Source organism: Rattus rattus, chromosome 2 (assembly GCF_011064425.1).
Source record: "Rattus rattus isolate New Zealand chromosome 2, Rrattus_CSIRO_v1, whole genome shotgun sequence".
Lineage (NCBI taxonomy): Eukaryota > Metazoa > Chordata > Mammalia > Rodentia > Muridae > Rattus > Rattus rattus.
Genome location: NC_046155.1, coordinates 158,360,614 through 158,381,548, shown reverse-complemented (window position 1 = coordinate 158,381,548; position 20,935 = coordinate 158,360,614). Strand labels below are relative to the sequence as shown.

The 20,935-nt window shown below is 49.6% G+C and overlaps 1 protein-coding gene across 1 annotated transcript in view; it reads left to right on the top strand.

Annotated features, from left to right (window-relative positions):
* The first annotated feature begins 2,857 nt into the window (after positions 1–2,857).
* Vstm2b (V-set and transmembrane domain containing 2B) overlaps positions 2,858–20,935 on the top strand; it is a 29,551-nt gene continuing 11,473 nt past the window's right edge. The window contains exons 1-5 of the mRNA XM_032893811.1: positions 2,858–3,226; positions 3,636–4,251; positions 4,809–4,993; positions 6,080–6,109; positions 7,220–7,694. Of these exons, the coding sequence (XP_032749702.1) occupies positions 4,170–4,251; positions 4,809–4,993; positions 6,080–6,109; positions 7,220–7,694 (772 nt within the window). The 5' untranslated portion in view covers positions 2,858–3,226; positions 3,636–4,169. The remainder of the gene's footprint in view (positions 3,227–3,635; positions 4,252–4,808; positions 4,994–6,079; positions 6,110–7,219; positions 7,695–20,935) is intronic.

Below are 20,935 nucleotides of genomic sequence, written 5' to 3'. Positions count from 1 at the left end.
CCAAGATGGAGCATTAAAATAAATAAACATTGCGAGTGACTCTAGGAGGCACCGTTGCTAAAGCTGTATTAAAGATATTTTCACAAGCAGCTGGAACAGATCATGGTCCCTAGAACGGAACTGGCAAAGGCTTCGTGCCCAGCTCACAGCTTAGCTGTAGCAGAAATAATGGAGGCAGGTATAAAGGGCACCCAGGGCAGAGCAGGCGGATCTGGCAGGAACAAGCCCAAGGACACAGTCAGTTCAAAGGTCACCAAGAACATTACAGGAGGCCCCAATACTGTGGCCCCCACAGACAGTTCAGATCTGTGGAAGGGTGGGGAAGGAATCTGCAATTCTCTTCTCGACTGGTGAAAAATCATGGTGGGGAACTGAGCGTTCATGAAATGTTCTCACAGATCCATCATCTGTAACGGGAAAGCACTTCTCTCATACAAACAGTATGCATGCAAGCAAGGCATCTCTGCAGGTGCTGGAGGGACATTTCCAGTGGATAGGGCTAAGTCTCTGTGTTGCCAGAGAGAAGCAAGCCCTTAGAGAACACACCGGTGCCGGCTTTAGTACTTTGGCTCACCAAGGACAGGAGAGGAAGAATCGGGCTCTCTTTTCAGAGGTAGTAGCCAAACCAGAACAAGGTAGGAAATCCAGAGACACTGCCTATCACCAGGAAACTCCAGCAAAGGAGGCCAAGTGCAATCCTTGGCTCCTGAAGGTGTTCATTACTGACCCTAGCACTCCTGCATGTTCAGGGGAGTGAGGAAGGTCCTGCTCTGCCTTCCACCTACACGGGCAGGCAAGTGGCTTCTTTCAACACAGAGCTGAATGAGCTGAATAGGTAACTCTGTTCCTTCTCAGGAGCTCCAGGTTTCCTTGACGTGGAAGAGAGTTGTATATATTGGAAAGAAAAAAAAGAAGAAAAGGAAAAGGAAAAGAAAAAGGAACCCAAAGTAAGACAGACCTAGGGTGAAGCCTCACTTGTCCACCTACTAGTTGTGTGATCTCAGGGAAGTTCCACAAGTTCTCTAAGCCTCAACTACCTCACCTAAAACATGCATGCACCAAAACCACATTGTCTAGCTATCCCTGTGCTAAAGCCAGAGATGCCCCAGTGACCAATGTGGGCGAAAGCTTTACAGACATTAACCAAGGAAGGCAATAAGACATTGAATCATATAAGGGAAGGTGGTTATTTCCAAGGAAAAGAACATAAAGACAAACCAGGAGTGCTGGGGAAGGGGAGCTCCAGACTGCAGAGTAAAACATGAATTAGAGGTAGGTGGGTCTAGCTACGACAATGCCTTCCTGAGGGAAATCAGAGCATGCACATTAGGAAGTGGAACATTCTAGTCAGATAGCACAGGGGTGGCAAAGGCCCTAGGGTGGGCCTAGTGTGTTGCATGACATGAGGGAGGACCTTGTCCAGAGAGGAGCCAGGGAAGGACAGAATGGAGGAGAAGGTAAAGATGTAGAAGACAATCAGGTGGCCTTGGGAGGCTACTGGTATTTGTCCTGACTGGAGCGGGAGCCACTGTAGGCTTCTGAGTAGGGGAGAGTGATCTTGTTTAGATTTGATAAGGAACTCTTGGTTGTCATGCTGAGAACTGATGCACAGAATGTGTGCAGCCAGTGTCTGCTGTGTGACAGGCACACAATGGCAGGCAGCTATTACTATTATTCTCCTATTATAGTAACACCAACTTAGGACACAGGCCAAGAATTCCCACCAGAAAGAATGGGTGGAAAGAATCCACAGACCGACAGAATGACCAAGGTGTACCTCCCTCTTAGCTGCAGGCATCCCTCCAGCAAGCCTGGTCACTGGCTATAAGTACTTGATGGGATCTAGTACTGGGAGAGAAGCTCACTGCCTCTCCACACATGTCATCATATCCCTGCCTGGAATCAATTCTTCAACTGTTCCCTTAGAAACCTGCTATGGTCCTTCCGTGTAGCATGATGCAAGTCTGCCCCCTCCCTTCAAAAGCTGAGGACGGCAAGAGGCCTGGAAGGTCTTGCATTCCCCAACCTACAGTGGTTTCTGAGGAGTGGTGGAATGTCCAGTGGGAGGCAGGCCAATGGTGATGATATGTAGAGGGAACAGGCAACGAGGACCCTGAATGAAGGGGCTACAGGCCTTCTATTCGTAGAGCATCAGTGAGAGACCAGAGGCTACTCACTGAAAATGATCCACTGGCCACCTAAGGAGACAGAGGGGACAGAAGGATGCAGTGCCTGTGGTCCTCACTGGTGAGGGCAGAGCTTCTTAAGGGCTACGTGCCTCTTCTATGGAACTGTGTCCCTGCAGTCTTAGACAAGGGTGGCCACGGGAAAATTATTTCCCTTTTGATCTTCCCTCTTCACTCGCCACTAGCTCACTGGCAGAGATACTAGGAGAGTCCCAGCACTCAGGGGAAGTTCACTGGGATGTGCTACCATAACTTAAGATAAAGCCAAGTAATGAGACCAGACCAGACCACTAGCTGGGAAATCCCTTGAGGAAAAGAGAGAGAGAGAGAGAGAGAGAGAGAGAGAGAGAGAGAGAGAGAGAGAGAGAGAGAGAGAGAGAGAGACCCAAGGAGAGCTCTAGGGCTCTCCCAAGCCCTTGTGCTTGGACTGAATTATTTCATCCACCCACACACCCCTTAGGAAGGCAGACTGCACTCTCTAGGTGGCTAACGATGTGACCCATTCTAGGTGAAGGCCAGGGAAGGTTCAGGGTCACGGAGGATGCAAGCGTGGGGGATGGGCTCTGGAATGTGTGACTGTGTACTCCATCTCTGCATGCTTCCACCTCCGGGGCACCGGGCGGGGGGGGGGGGCGGCTTTTGCTAAGGGTACAGAATGGAAAGTGGCCAGGAAGAGCTTGCTTGCAAGGACACAGGGACCAGCTCTCTCAGAGCAGGAAGATGGTCCCCACCCAGAAACCTCCGGAGCCCTGAGTCGTGCCAGGAGCTCCCCATTTCACCCCACCCGCACCGCCTCTGCTGTCACTCACGGCCACTGCCTGCTGGCTCCCTGGTGCGCTCCGCGCCACAGGCACCTGCTCGCCGGGCGCTGGACGCTCAGTTCTTGCTCCCACACTGCGGACTCCTAGTCTTCACTGTCACTTGGCCTTGCTGCTGGCCGGACACAGCACTCCGCCCTTCTCGCAGTTCCCAGGAGCCCACCCACCCGCCATGGCCCGGGTCTGGACCAAAGAGTGCTGTGGCTCGTGGCCCAAACCTGGGTAAGGAGTTTAGGCACTGGGGTCTGCGGAGAGGATGGGGGGGTGGGACACACAGAAAGCAGGGTGGAGCAGCTGACTCGAGAGATCGACACTGGGAAGAAGCCAGGAGTTTGGGTGGGAGGACCCCCCCTAAGCAAAGCAGACGCGGGGTGGGGCTGCGCTGCAGCCAGAGAGACGGTGGTCGCTCAGAGTGACCCCGCGGCGGTGGGGGCTGGGGGAAAGACGAGGTAGGGGCGGGGAGGATTCGGAGGGAAGGGCGGGGGTGATGCCGTGGAGGAGGCTGCTCGCCACCCAGCCACTGACCGCCCCCTTCATTCCTCTCCCCTCCCCCCTCTCCCCGCCTCTCTTGGGCTGCGGGTCGGCCACGCCGGACCCGCTCTCCCTGCGCTGCGCTACGGTCGGACGCCAGGTCTGCGCGCCGCGGCTGAGCGCCCACTCGCCTTGCGGAGTGAGCGGCGGAGAAACCGGTGGGGGCGGCGGCGGGAGAGCTCCGCGGGAGTCGGAGGAGGTGGCAGTCGGGAGCCCAGCCAGAAGGAGACCAGGAGGCAGACGCTGGTGCCTCTCAGGCGCTCACTTCCTTCTCCAAGGATGGGTAGTGGCACAGTCCGGCCGTTGCCCGGCCCGCGGGCCAGAGACTGAACTGCAGATCCCCATTCTCCTGTGGACCACCGGACTGAAGGAGGTACCGACCGAAGGATCCTTCTGGAGGGACCAGGTCTCCTGCGTCCCCCGCGTAGCGCCCCCCGCCGGAGCCGCGCCGGGCCAGCCGGCAAGGAAGCCGGGCTGATTGGCGGCCGCCGGCGGCCAAGGGAGGGGGCGCCGTGCGGGGCCATGGCAGGCTCCGAGGCGTCCTAGCCGGAGCTCGAGCCGGAGCCAAGCCCAAGCTGCTGCCGCCGCCGCCTCTCCGCGCCGGGCCCCCGCCGCCGCCGCAACCCTGCGGGAGATGGAACAGCGGAACCGGCTCGGCGCCCTCGGATACCTGCTACCTCTGCTACTGCACAGCCTGCTGCTCTCCGTCGCCGACGGTGAGCGCGGGAACTTCGCAGCCGCGATGGGCTCAGGGGACCCTTTGCTAAGGCCACGGAAGTCTGCCAGTTGGCCACAGCGGAGGAGGAAAGGAAGCAGCAAGCTTTACGGTCGCAAGTGATCTGGGTGTACAAGCCAGGCTGGGAGTGGGTAGGAGCACCAGCGCAGATAAGGGTCGCCTCAGCTGTGGCATCTGCTTAGGGAGTCCTTCCGCCTTGTCCCCGCTAAACAGGGGAGGCCTGCAGCAAGCGAGAGTTGGCGCGTCCCAGCCCGACTCCAGTGCTGCGGCCCTACCTCCCCTGCACACTGTGCAACCTGAAGGGGAGCAGCCTGCAGCAAGTGGCGGGTCCCCGCTGCCACCTTTGCAGCTGCTCCCTGAACTTTGCTGATGCCTCCCGTCCAGGGTCGCTTAGGAGCTGGGGACAGGAGTGGGGGTGATCCCAAGGCCAGATAGCAGGAGACCTACCACCTCAGCCTCGGGTTGTCCCAAGCCCTTCCAACACCCCCCTCTGCCCCCCGCCTATCAGCTGGTCACGCCTCTCTCTCCCGCCCCCAGCCACATTCACGGAAGTCCCCAAAGATGTAACCGTGCGGGAAGGTGACGATATCGAAATGCCCTGCGCGTTCAGGGCAAGCGGAGCCACCTCGTACTCACTGGAGATTCAGTGGTGGTACCTCAAGGAGCCACCCCGGGAGCTGTTACACGAGCTGGCGCTCAGCGTGCCAGGTGCCCGGAGCAAGGTAATCCGCTGCCCTTCGCTGCACCCTACTTCTTCCAGTGAGGGGTACCTTCACAGGACATTACACTGTTGTTCAGCCACCTCCCATCCTCTGCATCTCCATAGCATTGTTAAAGTAACCGGATGGCCCCAAATCCTATAGGTTCTTTTCCACGGTTTTTCCTTCTCACCCAGCCCCTGAAAACCCACACTTGGTCCAATTTTCCTTCTCATGCTTACTAGTTTTGGGACTATACCCTGATGGGTGCTGGCTTGAGAAAAAGGATCATTTGGTCTGGCAGGCTTTCTTCTGCCACTCTGAGGTCTTAAGGCCAAGTAGTTCAGTTCCTTCAGATTGCATTTACGTGGTAGCCAGCAGGTCACACCCACCTCTAGCTTCCATAGGGTTTGAGGGACTGCCCCACCCTCGGTGGCTGGAAAACCTTACAGTCTGACCCATAGCGCACACCAGCAATTACACACTTACCTACCTACATTGTCCCCAGAATCCCACTCGGAGTTCCTATTCTCGTCCTCCTCTGGCGCATATCCACATACCCGGCTGTCAGGGCCTCCACGATGTTGGACCCTCTATCCAGTGTTTCCGTTCCAAGTGGAGAATTTAGAGGAAGTGAGTGGGAAAAGCGGTTCCCTATGCATCCCCGTGGCCGTCCAGCATCCCCACTCTCCCAAGCAGACAGGTGTGTATCAGGGCAGCCACTCCTTAGTCAATGGTTTTAGCCAGGAAACCTACTTCTCTCTTGGTGCACTGCAGGAATCCTAATGTATTTGGTGCCCTTCACCATGCCACAGCCCAGGCAGTTCAACTCCCAGCCCACCTGCAGAAAGTATCTTTGTCAAACACAGGTCAGAGTTTACCGTGTACAAAAATGTCAACAGCTTGGTTTCAAAATCAATCAATTAATTCTCTCTCTCTCTCTCTCTCTCTCTCTCTCTCTCTCTCTCTCTCTCTCTCTCCTCTCTCCCTCTCCCTCTCCGTCCCTCCCTCCCTTTCTCCTTGCTCCTTCCTCTCTCCATCATTCCCTCCCTCTATTCCTCCCTCTTCCTCCCCCTCCTTTCCCCCCTTCTCTCTCTCTCTTCATTTTAGGTAACAAATAAGGATGCAACTAAAATCAGCGTAAGTGTGGAGACCAGCGTGGGCCGCGGGAGACCCCTTCTGGCCGCTTCGCTCCCCGCAGCTCCCTCCCCTTAGAAAGCTTCGACTGATGAGCCATGGTGGCTCTACCACCACTGGGGTGTATTGTGGGCTCCTTGGTGTATCTGGGCGCCATCTGTCGCTGGTAGAGGGATTAGGTTGTCTTTTGTGTAAAAGAAGGGTCCCACAACCGGCAGGATACTCACCAGTAAAACTCAACTTCCTCTGCACCAGCGCTTAGGGCCCTGGAGCACATCCGCCCTTACCTTCTCGGCTCTAGAGAGCCCGTGGCTTCTTGCTCAGGCTGCGTGGCACTCCGGCTTCCCACCCCCTTCCGCCCCACCCCGCACACGTGCTAGGCTTGCCAGGAGCCCTCTCCACTCAGCCATCTCCTCCTCCTCCGGTGACATTGTTATATGCTTCTGGGGTGGTTGTCTTTTGCAGTCAAGGGGTATGGGTTTGGAAGGCTGGAGCGTGATAATGGCAGGGCCTGAAAACAAGCAAAGCCTCTTCGAGGGTCCTGTTTAGGGGCGAACGCTTGCCCTGGTGTTTGGCGAGAGTTTGCTTAAGATTTGCACCATGCCTGAGGTTGTTGGGGCTATTAACAAATGGTCAGTTCTAAAGGACAGGGCAGGACATGTGTAGTTGTGCATGTTGTAGGGAAGATGGACATATCCCAGGTGCTCTGGGCTCTAAATAAACGTGAGTGTGATTTCTGGTATATGTAGGATAACCACAGAGCAGTTAGCTTAGGCTTTGAGGTATAGGAAGGATGTGGATAATTAGCCTCATATAGCCCCAATCTGACATTTCTTGCCAGTAGTGGAAAGTTACATTCTGTAGGGGCAATAAGCAAGAGTAAATGTGAGCTGAGATGGCTGAGAAATTGGGACCCAACACAGTGCACTCTACAACAAGGCGTCCAGGCAGAACTGAGAGCCACGCGCCTCTATCAAGAGGCATTGGTGTTTAGGAAATGCTAGGAAATGTTGGGATGGAATGGCAAATTGGTACAGTGATAGTGGAGCTAAAAGCCCAGTTACCAAAGGTGTGCTGCTCAATGGTCAGACCTCTAACAGGGCTGTCTTGCAGACCGTGCGTGTCCAGGGCAATGACATCTCACACCGGCTTCGGCTGTCCGCCGTACGATTGCAGGACGAAGGTGTTTATGAGTGTCGTGTTTCGGACTACAGCGACGATGACACTCAGGAGCACAAGGCCCAGGCATTGCTGCGTGTGCTATCGCGCTTCACGCCGCCCAACATGCAAGCGGCAGAGGCCGTGTCCCACATTCAGAGCAGCGGCCCGCGTCGCCACGGAGCCTCCAGTGCTGTCAGCTCTAACAACGCAGGCGCTGCTCTCCTCACCACCTCCGAAACCAGCCACGACGACAAGAACCCACTTCCTGCGAGTCCTCCCTCTGGATCAGGAGTTCCCGAGGCCGCCGCCGCCGCTGCCGCCTCCGCGACCCACAAAGCCACCACAACGGCTTCTGCAGCTGCTGCTTCCTCGTCAGCGTCCCCGCCATCCGGGCAGGCTGTCCTTCTGCGCCAGAGGCACGGCTCAGGTAAGAGCAGTCCCTGAGGGGTCTTGAGTGCAAGGGAGAGGGAGGGGAGCAGCCTAGTGCATCAGCCAGCAAATCTCATTGTCCCTGCGGTTGTGTGCACCAGGAGTACCTTTTCTGCTGCTCCTTTCTTGTGGGCTTTTTCCCAATTGTGATTCTTAAGGGGTTGGAGCAACCTACTAAGTGTATTCGTAACTCAGCAGGCTGCCCTGCTTGGCGCCGAGACTGGGTTGTGAGGCATCCTCTCTTGGACAGCCTTGAGCTGAACTCCCGGATACTCAAGTTTGGACAGATATTCCCCAGGTGGGGTACTCCTTTTGAAAGAGGATGAAAACAGTGACAACAGGCTGTTGTCCCTCTTTGCTGATTGGTGACTTTGAACTGTCATATAAGGTTCAGGAAGTTTGGCTGTGTGGTCGGACTTAGCCTTTGCTATGTGGTTTCTAGGTGTGGCTTTACACAAGCTGTAAATTTTGTGTGTACCTCAGAGTTCCAGTGCTCCTTGGTTCCGGAGGGGGAAAGAGTTGGGGAATGGAGCCCTGTAACACAGTTATGAACGCACATGGAGGCTGATACCTATTTACCTAGGAAGCAAAAGACTGGGGAGGCAAAGAGAGGAGGGGATTATTAGAATACAAGACCAGAAAAGTGAATTGCTACCCTGGTAACAAGACCCTGGGGGTGTTTACATAGCAGTAACAAGGGGTTTAGGATGCCCAGAAAAAGTAGAAACTTCTGTGCCAAATAGCTTTTTCTCAGGATACTCCCACTCTTAGACCCAACTCAGAGGAACACTATCTTCAACGTTCACGCCTAGTGTCTGATTTTAAATAATTCACCCCCTTCCCCAAACCCCCTCCTCAATATTGTATGATGCATATTTCCTATGAAAGAATTCTCTACTGGGATTACAACCTGGAAGTCTAGGGGAGTCACGCATGGCACTGATGGGATTGGGTATACTGTCATGGCGCCCGCTTGGCTGTTCTCAAAGTGCATCCACTGCTGCTAAGAAAAACGGTTCTTGGACTGTCCTCACTAAGTCCAAGGTGACAGGCCTCACATCATCATGTATCTTAACCTCTTGCTGACCCTTAAACTTTTGAACATTTGGAAGTAGCTGGTCGATTCTGAGCATCATTTCAACCTTGTTTCTTCCTTAGTTACTCCCTGCTGTGGGAGTATAGCACTGTATCCTCCCCTGCTTGGGAGATAGCATTGGGTGTCTCCCTTATGAGAACTTGTGCTGTGTTTACTTCCCCTATTTAAGAAACTGCACTGTTTCTCTCCCTTGTGAGTTTGTTCTCTCTCTCTCTCTCTCTCTCTCTCTCTCTCTCTCTCTCTCCCTCTCTCTCACACACACACACCACACACTCTCCCTCTCCCTCTCCTTCTCTCCCTCCTTTCCTTCTCCCTCTCCCTCCCTTGCCCCCCCACCCTGTGACAGTAGCACATTCTGTTTCTCCCCTGTGGGAGCCAGCTCTGTGTCTTCCCTGTGGGAGTGTACTGTGTGTCTCTCCCCTAAGAAACTTAATTGTGCTTCTATCCTCTGGTTTGGAAGATTTTTGTCCCTCATAGTTCCATGGAACTACAAGACACCACACCACCCCACCCCAGCCAATCCATGAGAAAGATGGGTGAGCTCTAAACAAACTCAAGATCTCCCACTTAACATGGGACTTTATTCCATCTGTATTAACTTAAGATAATGTTAGTGTTGTGAGGAAAAAAGGGCAGAATGTCAGTAGCTCAGCACATTCCAGATTTATGGTCTTGTTTGTATAACATCTTGTCCTAGGGTGGGAACCTCATAGCTCTGTTCATACAGTCATTCATAGACTCTGGATGATGGACTGTACCAGCTCCAGCAAGTGTTTCCAAGTCTCTGGGAAGCAAATAGAGCAGTATATAAGAAAAGATATATAGAGATGACCTTTTGGCCCAGTTTTAAGAGGGAATGGAACCCTAAGGCTATGAAGCATGTACAAAACCACAGTGAATTCATTTATTCCTTATGTATTTAGAATGACTCTGTAACATTTGAAGAGACTGAAGAAGGTGTCACTTAAAGCATTCTGTAATGCATTTTCTCTGAGAAAAGTCACTCAGGAATGGCAAGGTGGGTTTCTAAGGTCCAAGCCTAGAGGTGGCAGACATCATATCTACCTTCATTCAGTGACTACCACATGGTCCCACAAAGATGCAGGAGTTTGGGGGGGAATGTACCAGTCCTCGTGACAACTGCTTTCCAGCTCTGTCTCTCTGCAATGGAAGAGGGCACACATTTGGAAGGAACTGTTTCTAAGTAGCACCCAGTTGGTATATTAGGAAAATATTAACTCATAATATACTATGATTGGCTGGTGAATAGAGAAAAGACCCCTTTGCCCTTTCCTCTTGGAAAGTAAGAAATAAGGTTGTGTGACAGATTGGAGTAGACCAACTGAAATGTCCTCCAGAGCAGAGGCAAAACAGATAACCCGAAAGCCCAGATAAGAGTTATATCTTTGCCATCTGAGAATTTGTGTGTGACTTTAGGTAAGTGATTTAGCATCTCTGTAAAATAAACTGTGCTAGTCTGACATTTTGATTGCTGTGGCAAACAGAATGATTTAAGAAATAACTTGGCTCACGGTTTCAGACATTGCAGTTTGGACTCTTCATTGCTTCTGGACTACAGTGAGGCAGACCAACATGGTGGAGCACATGTAGAGAGAGCACAGTGTGGGAAGTTCTGTGCATACATGTTCATCACAACCACTGTCTTCTTAGCTGTTTAGAATGGAGAGGAAAGGAGGAGAAAATGAGCAAACTGACAAGCTGGAGGGGCCTTAAGAGATAGATGAATGGTACTACTGGGGTTTATTGGAGGCTTTAACCAGGAAGTAATATGTACCAGAGATTTCTGAGAGTAGAAGAGGCTACACCCATGACATTGTAATGAGACCAAGGACATGAGCTCATCCTGGTCAAAACTCCTCTTCTTTTGGCTCATGTCTGGGCACTTGAGAACCAAGCATGGCTAATCAAACTTCCAGTCCTTGTGCTAGCCACTGGAGTTAGATGAGCAAGTGAAGATGCCCCAGGACTTTCTACCCGATAACAGAATTCACTGTTAAGATGTAACAGTACTACATCTTAAAAGATATAGGGTCCTGGCATCAGAACTCTTACAGCACAGTCACCAGAGCTGTCACAGCAGATGGGGTCTTGAATGTCTGTCAGTCACAGGGTCCTACATACATGCCATAGAGGACAGAATGGCAGCCAGGTTGGAATTTCTGTTTATCTTTCTTGTGGGGAACAGTAGTGACTACTGCCATTCATAAAGCACAGGGAGCTGGGGTCCCTGCAAGGGGAGACAGTGCTGCCCCATTGCATGGGATATGGGGACTCTTGATATTTTTAATACCTAGTGACTTTCATCAGCTCCTATACAAGACAAGAAGAGGCATATTTCAGACAAAGCTCTGATTTCTCCCTAACAACCCCTCCCTTGAAAATGAAAGGTGATCAGATGGGTCATCAAGCTTAGCATTGCCCCCATCCCTAAAGCCTCTCTGCGAAAGTCTTAGGAGAGCCACTTAGTCGTGACTACCTGTGTATCCCATTTTGAGCCTAGAGAAGTGAGACATGTGGTCTGTGTACTACAAACACACCTAACAGCTTTGATCCCAAGGAGGGACGGTTGAAATATTCAGACCGTATGCAGGGTGGGTATTAACCTTTCTGCAAGACTCCCCTGAGTTCACTGCCAGCTGGGTCTTATGAATTCCCCAGGGAGGCAGCAGGCTGAGGAATATCTCAGAGCCTCCAATGGCAAGGGATTACAGCATGTTCTGGGCCTCTTCCCAGTGCACAGTTCTAAGCCAGAGTGGCCCATTGCTCTCGGTTAATGAGCAAGCATGTTTGTAGTGTTTCTCAATCGGGAGGCCGGTGGAGCAGGTGGCACAGTCACACAGAGTCACTGTTGGGCTTTGGAACACAGTGTTTATGAAGGTAGAGGCAGGGTTAGGCCAGTTAGCAGAGAAAGATTGCAAGTTCCCAGGGACAGCAGCAACAAGAGGTGCTAGTGTCCCTGGGATGCAGAACAAGGGAAGGATAAGATTGGCAAAAGCCAGAGTAGCTGGTGGACAAGGTTCCCGGATCAAATCTGTAGTGGCAAAATCTCAATGCAGGGAATCAGTTGACTTACCATGACCCAGCAAGGAATTGATGCCCCTCTTGCATGTTCATAATATGGCCTCTTATTAGCCAAACCCCTTTGAAAGCCAATGACAAGAACATCTGGGGAAGCTGTTCAGAGAGGTCAGCTACAGGGCTTGGAGCAAAATGAAGAAGGGTAAATGGAGGACTTAGAGGCAATGGAAGGGTTACCCCAGCCTTTTCAGATCAGCAGCTACAAGAGTGGCCCAAGTCACCTCCACGTGGTCCCATAGGCAGTTAATCCTAAAAGACCTTCAGATGCCCGTACTTGTGAAGTGAGCTACTTCAGTACCGTCGGGAATGAGTAACAGGGCAGTTTGCTCAAACCATTGCCTCTTTCCTACTCCTCAGCCTAGAAAGGAAACCTTTTCTCACTGCTCTGTGCTCAGCGTGGCCTTATAAGCATTTGCACTAAATTTGTTTCCATTTTTTATTTGATTCATGTTTCATGTTTTATTAATAATCATGAGTTGGATTAGCAAAGCAGAGTAGACAGGAGAGGTGGTGTCTCTTTCTCACTGGGTGAGGCAACCTGATTACGCATGTGAATACTGATCCATTGTCATGAACACTTTGTTGCTGGTTGCCATTGAAGGTTGGGGGAGACATCAGTGTATCTTCCGAACACTTCTAATGGAGGAAAGGCATCATGGAACTCAGCACAGCCTCATAAAACAAATATAGTTTGCAACAGAAAGACTCGTTTTCGCACAAGGTTCCCTTCTGGAGGGACCTTGGGGTCTGATTGTGATGAGCGATATCCTCAGAGCTTCAGTTTCAAGGAGAAGCACCACGACCCCTGCTGGGTGTATCTGGATGCAGAGAACTAGGTGCTCCCAGTATTTCAATTAATGGTTAGACAACAGCCAAGGCCATGGTTGTGACTCTGGTGTTTGTGTGGAAGAGGTTGTTGTTTCTGCTGGGAGCTATTGGGAGGGGGTGGGGAATCCTTGGGTGTTGCCATGGCAACCATAAAACCATGACCAGAAGGGGCTTCAGATGTGAAAATACTCTCTCTGCCTCAACCTATGCCCTGGGTAGATGACAAAGCTGACACAGTGGTGCCAGACCCATGATAGAGACTCAAAATGCCACCGAATCCCCAGTCACAAGAGAAAAGCCAGAAACCCTGGCCTGAGGAGGACTTTTAGACCATTGCTGTAAATAATCTGCTCATCCCTAAAGCTCTGATGTGCTATAAGAACTTCAGTTTGGGCAGGAGGAAATCAGCCTGGCAAAGGGTGTCCTCAGAAGAGGGAGGGAATCACTGAACACCCTGAGGGAGAAAAAAAAGAAAAAAAAGGAAAGGAACCTGTGAAAGAAGTTGTGGAGAGTCACAGCTGACAAGAGACATCTACATATTCCCAAAGCATGGTGACATCTTATAAGTGATGGGAGACTCTCTTTCTCTCAGCCACTGGGATTCTTCCCAGCCCAGCCTCATGCTTCCTTTGAGTGGGGACCAGAAATGGCAGCCATGGACTGTTGACACAATCAGGAGAAGTTCCCTGTAGGCAGATTCTTTCCAGGCTTGAGTCAGTTAGGGATGGTGTCCTCTTAGCTTAGGTGATGCCCTGACGTGTCCTAGATTCTCCCATAGCTCCCCACCCAGATTCCTGGGGTGGACTATGTAGGCTGCTTGAATTGGAATGGTGTTGTCCTTCACATCCACACATAAGCAGCCAGTCAGCTCACAGCCCAGCCTTTCTCTCTTGACATCACAGATCCCAAGAAAGAGCAGCTTCTCCTGCAGTGTAATGATTATTCAGTTATATCTGTCTTTTACTGAGCATGTGTGCCTGCCACTGTCTGCTCTACTGTCAGCAGCAGTTCTCTCTCTGACTGTCTTCCTTCATCCCCAAGAACACAGTTCTTCCCCCAGTTTGTTGCTGGAGTTCAGACCCTTTCATCCACAGTAATGGCAGCCCCCAAGAGAAGAGCCAAGCACCAGACTTTCTAAATGTCACCAGGAGCCAAACCACGAAGGAACCTCTCATTAAACACACCGGGAGCACATTTTTAAAGCTCTGAATGTTAAGGATTCCCCAAGCATCCGCAGGGATAAATGAGGTCAAGTGCTTCTGTAATATGATATTGATTAGTCCTGCTCCATTCGTACAGTGGCAAGGCCTTGCTTATGGTCTAAACCCTGCAGCTTTATGGGGATGCTAGCAAGGCTTTAAGATATTTTTGCACCACAATGTGGTGGTGGTGGTGGTGGTGGTGATGGTAGTGGTGTTGTTGTTGGTGGTGGTGGTGGTAGTGGTGGTGGTGGTGGTGGTGGTGGTGGTGGTGGTGGTATTATCTGTTCTGTTCTCTGGTGCTCTGATGATGTTTCCCATGGAGCTCTTAAATAAACTCTTCCACAGAAATATGAAGTTTCACTTGGTCTTCTGTAATGGCTACAGGGAAGTTGAGAATGAGAAAATTCTATACTCCCTCCCTATTCCTATCTATTTCTTAGGGAGGACCTTCCTCAGAGTGGTGCTTCCTGGGAAATGAGTCTGATCGCTTTCATAATGTAAGGAAAGAGGATCATGTAAATACCAATGTGGATCACCCCCTTTGGCTCCTCCAAGGTTAGGGTTTGGCTGATGTGGAGCATTAAGTGATGGGGCAGACTGAGGGAGGCACTTAGCAAGGGGAAAGCCCTCAGTAACTTGCTGTGGCATGAGGCTGAAGCCTCCCTATGCCATCCATGCAATGGCCCCTGAGACATAGACCTGTCCCCAACAACATGCTCAGATGGAGACTAATCTTTGAAATGATTGAATTTTCTGTTCTGTCATTATCACCATCTAGGATGAATCATCAAAGTTACTTTAGACAGGCTAAAATTGGCTGCGTTTGCTCCTCTGCTAGTGGACTTTCTCTTAGGTGTCTGTTCACTATAAGAAACTGTGCCAGTGACTTTGCTCATCACCATCCCAAATTGGACAACAGCATCTGAAAGAAAGGAAGCATCATTCATGTTCAGAGTTTTAGAGGGTTCAGTCAGTCAAGGCAGGGAAGGTGTGGTAGCTGGGGGCTCTATTTGTGGCGGCAGTGGATTCTCACACAGTACCCACCAGGAAGGAAAGAGATTTGATGGGAAGTAGGGCTGGGCTATATAATCCTCCAAGGCCTGATCTCGCTGGCTTACCACCTCCAGCTATGTTGCCCATCCCACGGGTTCCATTCCTCAACCTCCAGACAGTGTCACCAGTTGATAACCAAGTTGAGAACATTTCACATCAAACCATAATGGAAGCCAAAGTGGACATTTCAGAAGTTCTTCCCTACTCCATGCTCAAGGGTCCTTCTCCATCCATTCCAGAAGTGGCCAGTCATAGAGTCAGAGGACTGCCACAATGTTCCAACTACTCAGGAGTTTTTGAAGGCTGATTATTACCGGACATGTCTTACTAGCATCAGACTTCCCATCCCATGCTCTTTGGGAGTGGGGGCGGGGAAGAGACTTGGATCAGTTGGTTCTTTTGCATGTTGTCCATGATGCTCATCTTGCTTATCCCAGTGGAAGACTCAAAGCACAAATCCAGCAAATGCTAGGACAGCTCGGAGGGAGTGGCATCCACTACCACATGTGACCACTTCATTGGTTCCCCTGACATTTTAATCATTCCCATTTCTTCAGCAATATGTTTCCTTCTGATATACCCACTTTTGTGGACTGGAATCATGGCTTCATCACTGCCATGAGCAGGTTTCTTCTCTGTTATCCTTTGTGTAGAACCAGGTCCTAGGCTGGAGGGCAGCCGACTGCATCAGAGGAAGTCATCTGTTAATATTCACAATGAGAAACAAGGAAGGATTTATTTTTAGCTCAGTTTCAGAGGCACTGTTTCATGTTCTGGTTTGAATGAAAATAACCCTATAGGCACAAATATTTAAATACTTGATCCCCAGTTGGTAGTGCTGATTGGGTAGATCTCGGGGTATGGTCTTGCTAGAGAAACTATGTCACTGGTACTGGGTGTTGTGGTTCCAAAGCTGTGCTCCAATCTTTCTTAGTTCATGTTCTGACTCCTGCTTATGAATTGGGATATGGACTCTCAGCTTCTGATCTCAGCATCTAGATGCTGCTGCTTTGCTGCCTCCAATTTACCATCGTGGATCATAATCCTCTAGAACCATAAGCCCAAATAAACTCTTTTATAAGTTGTTTCAGTTATGGTATTTTAGCACAGTCATAGAAAAATAACTAATGTAGTTGTTTTTGGTGGGTGAAGAAGCAGAGAAAAGGGGGGATTCTTGTATTCAGATGGGATTTCTTTACTCAGCTGGGATTCTTCTCTGCTTATCTCATGGAGATCTTCAGCACACCCACAATTATGATGGGTCTTCTTCCCCTAATCAATCCCCTTTGGAACTGCTCTCGCAGACACATCCAGAGGTTAGAATCACCAGTCTCTCAGAAACTTTCAAATGCTCTCAGCAGTGAAGATCAGTCAACATGGGATATTTACAGAGCACCAAGTCCAGCACATAGGAAATACTAGGAGATGTTGACTTTTGTCATCATAAATTTGTGTGAGAATGGCAGTGAGTATCTCGATCACCTAAAATGCTTGAAAGGAACCCCAATGTGAGACTTACCTCATGAGCTTCCTTTCCCTCCTATACACCAGGTAAACTTCATGAAGCTAATGCCATATTAAAGAAAGATCATTAGGAAGACCTTCAGCAGCTAAAAATGTTGGAGACAAGGCTTGATGTTCAGGGGACAGTTCAAGGGAGAGGCCCTCAGAGATGCAGAAATAAGGATCTCAGTCCTACAAAGGGCTGTGGGAATGCAGTGAGCTGACTTCTGCATTTATCCATTCTTGTCATCAGCAGAGTGGGGATGGTGGCTCGAGCTCTGATGACCTCGGAAGACCCCCAAGGAGGAGTAATTCAGGATGGTGCCTGGAGGGGCTTTGTAAGCTAGGCCAGAAGGAAGTTCAACCCCTTTTCTCTTCAGGCATTCTCCTTTCAAGCACATTATTAATGCTTGCTGTGTTTGAAGTTAACACTTGACTTTCTTTGGAGAGTTAAAGATGAGTTGGTGGGGGTACCTGACCAAGCCTTATAAAGGGTTAATTTGGCTCTGAAAGGAAAGCAAAAAGTCAGAAAGAGCTCACTGGTTAAATAAGATCAAACTGTAAGATTTTAGGTTTTTGTATTTTTGGGGTTTTGTTTGTTTGTTTGTTTGTTTGTTTTTGCTCTTCTCTGAAGGTCATGCAGTCGAGAAAACAGAGTAGAAGGCAGGGTCCTTTGGAGATTGGGGCTCCAGACAGTGTGGAGACAGAGCTAGGCAATGCAGCTCAGAGAAAACAGTGCCGAGAGAGAGGACAGTGTGTGGACTAGTTAGAGCAATAGGTAGATGGATGTCTGCACGAGAGGTGGAGTGAGTGGATGGAAAAGCAGACAGATGGCAGGTAAGCCGACGAAAGGATATGTAAATGGGTGCACATGAGATAATGTGGTCATGAGGATGGGTGAGTGGATGGAATGATGGCTAGGAGGATGAAATTGGTGGGAAGGGATGATGATGATAATGGTGTGTGTGTGTGTGTGTGTGTGTGTGTGTGTGTGTGTGTGTGTGTGTGTGTGTGTGTGTGTAGACAGATGGGTAAGCGGGAAGGTGGATGGATGGATACATGGATGGAAACATGAATGGATGAATGGTTAAGTGTATCAGGACTGGACAGAAAAATTAGTAGGTAGTAAAACATGTGAATGAGTAGAGGGAGGATTTATATTTTTCCTTGCCTCAACCAAATACCGAACACAGCAATTTAATTAAAGAAATTTTCATTTCATAGGGCTCATAGTTTCAAAAGTTTGGACTTGTGGGTCCAAGGTGAGACGGAACACTGTGGTGGGAGCATATGTTGGAACACAATTGCTCACCTCGTGTCAGCCAGGAAGCAAAGAGGCCACTAAGACCTAGGCATAATATATAGTCCCCCCCCCAAACAACCCTCTAGTAGCTTAACTCCAGCCAGGGCCCAACTCCAAAAATGTCCATAGCCTCCCAATAATACCATCAAATTAGGAATCCATCGATGGAGTAACCCACAGTTGAGATCAGAGCCCTCACGATCTAGTCACCTCTCCATGAATAGATCTACCAGTTGAGGACCAAGCCTTTTCACCCATTGGGGCAGAAACATTTCAAATCCAAAAAGGGGATGTGGTTGTCTCCACGAGGACAGATGAGTGGACTGAAAATGGATGTGAAAAGTAGCTGCTGGGAAGGTAGGAAGAAGGATGTTGGAAAGGATGTGTAGCTGGTTGAAAGGGGCTAGATAAAAGGGCAAGTGGATCTGTGAATAAATGATGGATGGGAAGATGGATGATTTGGGGACCAGGTAAACCTTGCTCAATGGGTGCGTTGGGGCTGGCGACATGTCTGGGTGTGGAATTCCTGGCAAACATACCGTGAGAGATGCCTTGGAAAGAGAGGTCCCAGGCAGTGGTAGGACCAGAATGCCATGTCAGTCCATGTTCTGCGTCCACCTCTGAACCACTAAATACAGTAGATAGAGCTGAGGCACAGCCAGTCCACAGGTCGCCGCCAGCTTTCTGGAACAGATGTCATGTACCCTCCAGTGACTGGACACTAAGTTATCTGGGGAACAGAGCCTGGCCCCAGGCTTCTTGATGATCATCAAATGATACTGTAGGTTTGTCTTCTCAGACGTATATCCAGTCTCTAGGCAAATGGATGAACTGCACTTGCTTTAAAAATTAATGTAACAAGAAAATACACAAGGGCATATTTCATGGGGTGTTCTATTCTAGAGTCATATTTTAATGCATGACACATTCTGGGCAGTTCCTTGGCACTGATTTTATTTAATGAACACATGTTATACAATTTTCCAAGCACTATCCCTCTGCAATTAAAATGCATTAGCCATTTTGGCCAAATTACATTTCTAAAGGTAAAGTCCTCAGTGAGAAATAGTGTTCAGGTATCCTTGAGGCAGAAGACAGATGGGAATTGTAAATAGGAAGACAGACCTGGTAAGGCTGATTGTTCCGGTCACTGATTGTTCTTCTCTACCCTGTGACCAATACCACGTTAGGTGATTATCAGTCCTGGCTCTAAGGCGAAGTGTAGGGAGGCTGGGGGTAAGGACCTCTGCTGTTGCTTAGCAGCCTGAATTGAGCAAGCATTGAGAACCTGCTCATTTTGTGCCTGACTCTTAGATAGTCTGACTAAAGGGCCATGAAACAGGAGACAAGAACACCAGACAACTTGAATGGAAATGGGCTTCAGGGAGGATTAGACACTCTTCTCCATCACCCTAGCTCTACTCTGTAGTCAGTGAAATGAGCACGTAAGCACACCAGAGTCCACAAGTGCACATTTCACATTGGGAAGTAGACTCAGGTCACCTAGAGCAGGTGTTCCCAGATCGTGTTCCCTGAAACCCTATAAACTGTGGTGTACCGCCAGCTTCCATTAGTTTTATTTTTAATAAGTATATTTATGTTTGCATGTTTGTTTACTGTAGTGCTGGGATCTAGAGCCTACATTCAGGGTAAGCATTGTGCCACTGAACTCCACCCCTAGCCTTGCACTGGGGTTTTCTAGGCGGGTGCTCTACCATTGAGATGCATCAGTCTCTTGCCAGCCTTCTGGTTGTTGTGTTTTGCTTTCATGTAGTAATTAGTTTGAGAGAAACAATTCTACTACTTCAGTATATTAAATACAACTGATATGACCCAAATTACATTTAAAATGTGTGCACAAATTAAAATTATATATAATTTATATATATATATGTAGACAAAAGGAAGTAGACAAAACCTACAAATATATTACACACATCAATACATGATGTTCTATTGAAGGGACTTGGAACAGCTTGTAGTAAGGCATGTTGCATGATAGGACACATTAAAGAAAGAAACGAGTGGAAGAAGTTGAAATGAGTCTGAGGAAATTGTGTGAGAGACAGATGTGAGTCCCATTCAGATCCATATTCAGGTCAGGTTACTGAGACTGCCTCCCTGAGGATGTGGGAAGTGTTATTAGCCCTAGGTGGAGGCTGTGTGTGGGGCATCCAGCCACTCTGCACAGTGGGCATTTGGGGAGAACGAAAGTGTTTAACCATCTGCCCTGCAAACACTGGATCTCACGCTGCAGGCAGCATGCAAAGAATCAGGGAGACACACAGCTGAGTCATAGTCTCCCCTCTCTCAGCCTCTGGCATAAGACATAGATGTCGGGAAGTAAATACACCCACAGCTGCCCACTCGCAGCCTAGAGGAAACTGAATTTGTGCTAGAGTCCTTGGGGCAAGGGGAGTCTGTAACCTGCAACCCAGAGGGAAGTCCTGGGAGCGGGGAGACAGGTGAGTGTGGGGCACAGAGGATGGAACTAGAATGAGACTGTTTCCAGATGAGAGCTGATACAGTGAGAAGCTGTGCAAGGGGGCGGTACAGCAGCAATGCCCAACAGAGGAGAGAGAGTTTTGGAATATTCTTATGGGGCCTCTGGGCTCAGCAGGAGGAGGTAGGTATTTTCTAGAGTCTAAAGGGTGATCTGACAATGAGAAAGTCATTCCTGAGAGACTGGATGGGGCCAAAAGAAATGAGTGCACACAACTAGTCTCCTCATGGGAATCTACTTTGATCCACGCAAAGGAAGGAGGGGGCAGGTGAAAAACTGTCTCCTGGAGAGGATTCAGAAGTTCTAGCCAGCTAGAGAGCCTGGAATTCACAGATACCAGGAAACTAGTGGCTATAACCCTCTGCTGGCATCCTGCAGCTGTGCAATGTTAGTTAAGTCACTAATTCTAGGACTTATCCATAAAAGGAAAAAAATGGGTTCCAGTTACTAAGGCCACTGTGAGTGGGCCAAAGGAGAGAATTCTCACAAAGGGCAGAGTAAATTTCTAAGCACTAAGAATATTGTGGGTGCCTATTAGCATTGCATGGTCCCAGACAGTATCAAATCAAAACAGATTGGGTGTGGGATCTCTCCAGATGAGGACTGGCCCCCACACAGAAAGGCAGCCCCAGCATGCTCAGCTGCTAAGCTG